The 9067-nt window shown below is 34.1% G+C and overlaps 1 protein-coding gene across 1 annotated transcript in view; it reads left to right on the forward strand.

Moving 5' to 3' along the window:
* LOC147079219 (ras-related and estrogen-regulated growth inhibitor-like protein A) overlaps positions 1-6322 on the forward strand; it is a 355251-nt gene extending 348929 nt beyond the window's left edge. Inside the window, exons 6-7 of the mRNA XM_085954631.1 lie at positions 2438-2627; positions 6072-6322. Coding sequence (XP_085810757.1) covers positions 2438-2627; positions 6072-6140 — 259 coding nt within the window. The 3' untranslated portion in view covers positions 6141-6322. The remainder of the gene's footprint in view (positions 1-2437; positions 2628-6071) is intronic.
* The last annotated feature ends 2745 nt before the right edge of the window (positions 6323-9067 follow it).

The raw sequence follows: 9067 nt of genomic DNA on the forward strand, positions 1-9067 counted from the left end.
TATTAAAATATATTGTCACGCTCTGTCCGTCAGCTAAAAATGAAAACTTTAAAATTCTCTTAAAAATATAGGTACCTCATCAAAAAGCGTTTGTGGGAAAGAGGTACAATTCGGAACACTTGTCCGGGGAAATTTTACGAACAAAAAACACATATCTGACGTCAGGCACCACACAACAGATTGATAAGTTTTTGTATTCCCAGAATGTCACATATATTGTGGCATCAGATATTTATTACTACCAAACATGACAAAATGCTCTACGTAAAACCGTTATACCCAGTTACTACGTATCAATAATTGTTTTCTCTGAGTGGACAATTCGTAATATTGTTTACCTGATTACACTGATATATATATTTGTGGCACCTTATAATTTTATATACTTATATATATTATTATTTTTTTGCTGCTGAACATGTAAAAAATCATCATCCCTGCTATACTCTAGTTACTATAGATATACCATCATAAATCATCACATCTCATCACAGTATAAAAAGTATTGAATGATGTGTGAAATTTAATGTTAGCCTGTGGCGCCTCACTCAGCGGACAACTTATATTGGTGGATCTATAGCAGCGATTTCCAAACTGGGAGGCGCGTAGGGTGGCAAAGGGAGGCGCGAAAAGTTTAATACAATTAATGTAGCCACAGGTATGCAGTTTGCAAATGCATTTTGTCTATAAAACGGCCGCTTGTTATAAACTACAGTCCTATAAGAGGTTGTTTGCAAACCTGTCTGAAAATATGGGGGCTAATTTTATAATACCTCACTTCTATACTATTGTGAAGAGCGCTGGCTATCTCGTGAAGAAATGAAATAAAAGGGTCAAATCGTAATGTTGAAATTTGAGACAAATTTGTTTAGGAACGATAATTTTGTTGTTAAACTTGTCTATTTGGTCGAAATCTAAAAAAAAGAGTGAATAAATCAATGCAAGGACCACTAATGCGTTCACTGATTTAAAAAGAGAAAGTAAGGCATTCATAAAAAATTGGTGCTTTGGAAATCAAAATTCCAAAAAAAATAAGTTCGCCACGTTTCCACTTTTAAATGATTTCTGCGCCAGATATATTGAAGCAAACAAAAATCTATTTACTGAGTTCTTGGTTAGTTTGCTAATGCACTTTTCACATTATTTTATTAATAGTATAAAAAGGCGGTGCTGCTTTATTTCTTTATCTCAGGGGTATTAAATATTTTAAATATGTGGTTGTGCGTTGCAATTTGATGTGATACCTATATGATGATTGATATACTTAAATTATAACTCCCGTGTATAGAAAACACTACATTAGAGCACCACACTGCCCGTAACCTCAGCGATAGGTAGGTGGGCCCACCAAAGATCCTGGCCTGGGGGCCCGCTTCAGGATGTGGGGCCCATGATAGAATACATTTGTCAATGAATGACGATGAATTTGGATTGACTACTATTGAAATTGATTGTGCTAATGAACAAGCACATTCATCGCATGAAAAACAAATTAATTTAAAAATGAATATGTATATAATGAATAAAAATGACCTTGTTTATTTTTATAATATTTTTTTTCATTTTTGTATTAGTACATTGTTGACTATTTAAAAAGGTGTCTGTATTATTTAATGAAATAAAGGGGGGGAGGCGCGAAGATTATAGTTTTTAAAGGTAGGCGCAATAACATAAAGTTTGGAAACCACTGATCTATAGTATGTATTTATTTTTTTCTTCAAGACTGAATCACTAATTTATGAATTTACCATTCCTTCTTCCTTGACCATATCAGCTTCTTGGTTAGAGCATATGGATACCACTCCAAGAATTCCTGTCGCTCGCCTGTCTTATCGCTTCTTCCTAGGTCAGGCCAGTATCCCAAAGCTCCACCGTATACACTCTGTGGATGCTAGATGGTTTCTAGGTCGGTACCGGCTTTTCAGGATAGCGGAACCCGGTTCTCTTTTAATACAGACCTGGCTTATGTTGAAATTATTTTGAGGCATCCAGCACATGACCGACTCAGGAACATTCCTTATTGAAGTTTACATATAATTTTAAATTTGACAATAAATTAGACCCAGCAAGCAAACTATGTCTCACTCAGTCCATAATTATTTCTGTAAATTTTCTAAAGGGAGTTTTTCTGGGGAATTTCTATGTTATGTTACCTATTTTTGTTTTAAATGATATACTTAATGTATAAAATAGTATAGAAAATACGAGTATAAGTAAGTAAGGCAGCAATATCATTTTCACTTCCACACCTTTAATTTTATAAGCCTTGCGATTATTTTTATGAAAATCCTCACGTTTTCCATATTTGGGGAAATTTTGTTCCCGACCTCAAGTAGGTATATGGGATATCGTGTCTCAATAATTGATATGATGATATTTTAATGCACGACATTACTGTCAAATTGATCTTTATTAATTATCGTGTACACCTTCACAGAGAGGTCTGCGTGGATGACGGCCAAGAAGTTTCCCTGAGGTTCGGCTGCCAATTTTATGAGGTGAGCGCTGCAGAGCATTGCGCTGGGGTCGCTTTGGCTTTCCAGTCGCTGGCGAGAGAGGCGAGAGCCGGTCAACTACTCAGAGCGTTACCCGTACGCCGCAAATTGGGAGTGAACAGTGTTTCAAAGGTAAAAAAAAGATTGATTTTTATTTATTTCATGGATATTAATTTATTAAATAAACGTTTCGGTTTATTTTAAATTTGATATGGACATTATTAAAATATTAATTTACAATAAATATAGAAGAAAATGAAATAATATGTATTAAAACAAAATGCACAACACATTACTGAACATGTCTACATCTATGAGGAGCGCATTGATTAGTCTCGCAGGTTCTAAACGATGTGTATGCAACTACCAATTACCAACCTATTATATAATAAAATAACAGAAGGTAAACTAGTCCTTTGTAACGCATGCGAACTAGAGTTTATACTCTTTGTAAACTATACCCAATTAATAACAATGCACACTTAGACAGTAAGAAATGTAATATAGGTATTACATACTAAAAATAATTTGCTTGGCAACAGTGCCACCTGTCAACATTATTGTCGATCCGCTCGCTCAATGTGTTCAATTCGCAGGCAGAGAGGAAGTGTGTCTCTATATGTGTGTGCTGTGCTGCGTTGCGCTGCGTTACCGTTACACACACAGATAAATAAAGACTAATATAATATAACCGATAACGTAATCATGCCCTGGAGTTCAAGACTGGAGTACATGATGCAAGAGCTCGCAAATGAAAGCTGCTTGACAGCAAATGTCTGTAGATGGAGGCATAGATGACGAGATTGCTCGAAGAGCCAATCTGGAGTGCATTCGGGCGCTTAAGTAATATCTTTAAGAGCGGCCTTCCAATATGCCTGAAGCATAAAGTATTCAACCAATGTGTGCTACCAGTGCTAACGTATGCTTGCGAAACATGGACCCTCAACAGACGAGAGATCCAAAAATTGAGAGTTGCGCAACGTGGCAGGGAAAGGTGCATCTTGGACATAACGCGTAAGGACCGCAGAATAAACCAATGGATAAGAAAGCAAACAAGAGTGAGAGATGTGATAGAGGTCACCAAATTAATGAAATGGTGGTGGGCCGGACATATCGCACGGCGAACGGACAACCGCCGGACGAATACAGTCATTCAGTGGTACCCGAGGGGCACTAAGCGGACACAGGGGCTCCCCAAAACCCACTGGTTTGGCGAACTTGTCAGGTTTGGTGGAAGTACGTGGCAGAGAAAAGCAAGGAACTGAGAAGAGTGGAGAGAGCTGGGGGAGGCCTTCATCCAGCAGTGGATCGACCCCGGCTGAAAATATATATAATGTAATATTGTAATGTGCTACGGCAGTAAAGTAACACCAAATAACGCGTTTTTCGCTTCTAATTAGACCAAATTTAATGAAGCTCATCTTTTAATATTAGATTTTTTTAACGAGATGTGGCTGGCTATTGACCATTTGCTCAGCCTGTTGAGACGTCGCTTTCAATCAAACACGCGTTGAAAAATACACATTATTTTCAGAAACGAACGGTTTTCCATTCATTGCGGCCAATACGCAATCGATGATGGAAATAAAATGTTTTTTTTTTTTTAAATATTATGGACCTCGAGAATAATGAATGTGCCCTCTAATTTTATGTAATTTCAACAATAAATAGATATGTGCGAAATAATTTCTAGCTGTGCTTGTGCACTGTAAAAAGTGCAATAAGATATAAATTAATCCAAAACTGATGGCATAGAGTTAGTGTGCCGCGAGAGGTTCCAGGTGTGTGGCGAATAAGAAATCTGTGAATGTTAGAACTGTGGAGCATAAGAGTTAAAAACTAACAGCTTGATTGCTTCACAGGCAATATACATTTCCTCAAACAAATTGAAAATTTCGTCACAAGTGCAGAAGGCGGTTGAAAACCACACTGCATCAGTTTTTTCTATTACTTGATTATCAAATGTTCGTATAAGCTATCAAATCAATCATATCGCAAGATACGACTGTATACACTTGACAAACAGTGGAAGACGATTTATTTGAAAAACGATCCTGTGCACAGGACAAAGCCTCATTTTCAGAGCTAGAGTCGTCACCATTATGGATTTCGATTTTGAGTCAATGTCCTTAGTTAGCTACTACAATTTTGACATAATTCTTTTTCAAAATCAACTGCATGTTTTTCATTAATAACAATATAATTATATTACTTAGGTACCCATATATTATATATCTTGATAAAACAATATTGTTTTATTTTTACCTAAACTAAGATGATATTTTTCTTATTGAAATTAATAAAGTAGGTATATTTTTTAGAAATTTTGAATTGATGTGCCATCAGACAACAAAGTTTGGCAGACACTGCGGCATAGAATAACCTATAGAGTTTACCGATAAACATATAGGTACTTTCAAGATACGGTTATTCATGCATATTATGACTTTACAAATAGGATTTTACATATGCCTAGACGCCTAGTATGTACTGAAAAAATAAATGTTTACCAATTTATTTTTTAATTCGCAAAGGTTTTTAACTGGATTTGGGCTATGTTCGACAACCAATTTTTCTTATTATGCGCTCCCTTGAAAGCTTGTGTTTCGCCAGCAGATGTAACACTGCTTGAAAGAATCTGGCCATTTGCTTAAAAATCTTAATACCTACAAAGATTTTTCGGTAAATACCACAGTAAAATAATGTCAGTGTCAACCATAATTTGGCAACAAGTAAAATGCCAGGTAGAGACACCAGCGACTAAGGTTTATTGCACGTGTTGTCAAATTAACCAAATTGTATGTGTTTTGATTTATAGAATTTAAACATTAACGATTACTTCTCTGCGCAAACCGCTATTATATTAATATTATCCAAAAGTGCTTTACAGCACCAGGCTATGGTTACTCGTTCACAAAGAGCATTTATAGTACGCCATCCTTGACCAGATCAAAGACAACCAGAATAGTGGGTAAATGGACTACCTATTACAAATATGACAATTGGGGAAAATAAAATAGCGGATGATCTGGCAAAAAAGCTGGGCAATCAGGCATACCATACAATGGATTCCAGAATGCTTAGACTGGAATGAATTTATAACGAAAATGTGCCAAAGATTGCGGATAAATTCCCACCACGTGGCATCCATACTACATTCCCCATGCCCGGTGCCCTGATTTCTCGAGTTGTCTCTGAGCAGAAATGTGTTCAAGTTGATATTGAGACTAAGATTAGGCAACACAATGAGCATAGTGGTACAATGCCCTAAATTTAAGCGACCCTGAATAGACCTGCGATTTTCAGATGTCATTGAGAACGTCAAGGAGCTCAAATAATATGTGCCCTGGCATTGGTGAACACGTAAATTATTGTACAGTTTTTAAAAGACTTACAGATAGGGCCAGAACAACAGATCCTCACTCATAGGAGAAGATGCGATATGACAACAGTTTCAACTTTATTTTTCTCGAAACTGCGACGTTTGACAACATATATTTTCTCCCGGGATTATCGTGCATAGTTATGTCTACCCAGCACCCACATATTTAATCGCATTATTTTATTATGTTTCAGGTGATTGGCAACATCTTCGGAAAGAATAACAAGAGCGTCCGAAAAAAGCGTCCATCTCTCAGCATATGAGTAATTTAAGCTAATCATGTTCCTCTATAAGAATAATATTTTGTATTGTCACTAATAACACATGTCAAAAATTTTACGGAATGAAGTTTATGTTTCGAAAAAACTTTTATTTCAAGTCTTACGAAATAGTATCATTAAATAATTCACTATATTTAGTGGAAAAAACCTATGAAATATAATTGAAAAGTAAAATAATGATTATATATAATATATTCCATAAGCTAATGTTTTTCTCGATTTATTTATATTATAAATTAATCGAGAAAAACATCAGCTTATGGAAAAATGTATTTTTGTATAAGCCACTTTATGCATATATGGATCAAACGACATATAAAATGTAAACCTTATTTTTTTAGATATTTCAACTAAACACCACCATGGGTGTTCGATTCTGTAGGAAAACTCAAGGTTTGGTCTCGTTTTAATCGATTGTCATTGACCAGCCCGATCCGTATTGACCGCCATCAAGGCGATCTTAGCTTTATCACCTGCTACCAGGAACAGTTCAGTGGAGCTGCACTCATACCACTCATGGTGGTTCTTAAGCCACAAAAGGCGGCGTCGTCCTCTGCTACGCCTTTTCCATTCGATTGAGAATTCAACATTATTTTGTCATCCGGACAATCGAAGGAATTTTGAGGATGCGTCTATACAGCCACAACTCGAAAGCTTCAACTCTACGTGGCATCTCTTGGTTTAGCGTCCGTACTTCCATACCATAGAAAAGAATTGAGAGAACATAACAACGTACCATTACGCAGTCTCAGACCTAGGTTAAGGTCTCGATTGCTAAGGAGGAGTCACATTTTGAGAAAGGCACTCCTTGCGATCTCAATTCTAGCTCTTATTTCCTGGGACTGGTCCCATTTCTCATTGACCCATGTACCTAAATATGTATAATGGGTCACACGTTCAATTGGCTCGCTGTTGATGACAAAACTTGTGTTAGTGTTTGGTGTCGCTATTTTGATAATAGTAATAGTTTTGTTTTCTTGGGGTTTATTTTTAAATCGAATCAAATGGATATATGGATATAATGGATAATCATTTTATTGACTTCGAAAATGAAATGTAATTGAAGTTTTCATATTTCCGTGCAGAAGCATTACGGTCACCCTTTAGGCGAAACGTTAAATAAAACCGCTGACGCACGAAAAGACTGTTATAATATGAAGACTAAAGGGACCCTAGATAAATATACCTTGCACATGGATGTCTGAGTAAATAAACAAATTATTGGTTAATTAAAATAAACACAATATTTAATACTGATTCCACATAATTCAATAATTATTATAAAGATCAGTTTCGTCCACTTCACAATAATTTCTCAATTGATGTTTGTATATTAATAATAAATTAAAGAATAATACATATTATTTTTTGAGGACATGGAGACTATTCAAATACAATATTGTAAGAAAATTCTATCTTCAATAATAATTCAATTAATTACATAATACATTTATATAAATAATATAGTAGGTACTCCGCCCTATATTAAATAATTGTCAAAAATATAATATTATGTCGAGTAAGTATTATAATATATTGTGTTTTATTTTAATTATCACATTGTGTTTCAATCATAAATTGACATATTACAGTTAAAAGTCATCCATTTTTTTATAAACAGATAAACATAAACGAATATGTTTAAAAATGAACTATGCATACATTGCAATAAGAGTAGGTACATATTAAAAATTCTTGACTTATTCTGTTAACGTGTTCAAAATTGTTTGATATTGAGATGCTTTGTGTAACACATTTTTATAGAAGCGATATCCGCTCACTATATAGTATAAAATATAGGTATATCATTTTGGATATTGGTATTTATGTGAGAGGTGAAGTGAAATAACTATACCATCGTTATTTTAAGTATTATTTTGTTTGAGTACAAGCATATTCTTTGGTATTATGTTTTTTAACTTTATTTTTATGAATAAAATTAATATCTAGGAAAACTTATTAGTAAGTACCCATACCTACCTGTACATATTATGTATACTTACATTGTTTGGCACGAGTTGTTAACATATGAATAGGTATACTCTACTTAAATGAGTTGACTTAAAGATATTATAGTGAAGTTATGGTTGCTTCATATTCACCTTTAACTTCTCACCTAAATAATAAAATTATTAATGGATAATAAAATATGTACATATGAATTATTATTATAATTTAGAAAAAATAAACAATGATTGACGACATTAAGTGTTAAGATTATTTTGTATCTGTGATATGTTTCAATAGATATTTTGTACTAATTATCATAATTTTATAATGCCTACACATTAAGCTAAATTACTTCATAAGTTATAAGTAATAATTTTAGTATTTTTATAATTAGATTTAATCAAAATGGTACCTATAAGAGGAAATTGTAATCTCGTGTCTTTTTTAATAAATCGACCACAAAAAGCTTCTTTGAAAATTATACTTTATTGTTTTCTGCTTTGTCCACTTTCATTTTTCCATACGTTTGTATTATATATAACAGGGACGGCGAACCTATGGCACGCGTGCCACCAGCGGCACGCGAATGTTTCATTTTGGAGAGAACATTAATATTACCAATAATTTACATAAGTATAAGTATGTATTTAAAAAATATTTTTTTATAAAAAAGTTTTACAAATAAAATATATACTTAAGTTCTTATGTAGGACTTACATTATATAATATTAAAAATAATGGCGACATAGCCATGCGTATTTTCTTCGGTTTTTCATAATATGTTTTGGTACCAATCGATGCGCAAACCGAAACGATGAAATTCATGCATAAATAATGAGTAATGACAAATCGCATTGTATAAAAAATTGCAGGCAAATCATTACGTATAATGTAATCATACGATTGCATAGGTCGGTCCTTAGGATTGGTGAATTAAATATAAAAATATACAATCAACA

Source organism: Rhyacophila brunnea, unplaced genomic scaffold (assembly GCF_057557595.1).
Source record: "Rhyacophila brunnea isolate RB1 unplaced genomic scaffold, BYU_Rbru_1.0 scaffold_10, whole genome shotgun sequence".
NCBI lineage: Eukaryota > Metazoa > Arthropoda > Insecta > Trichoptera > Rhyacophilidae > Rhyacophila > Rhyacophila brunnea.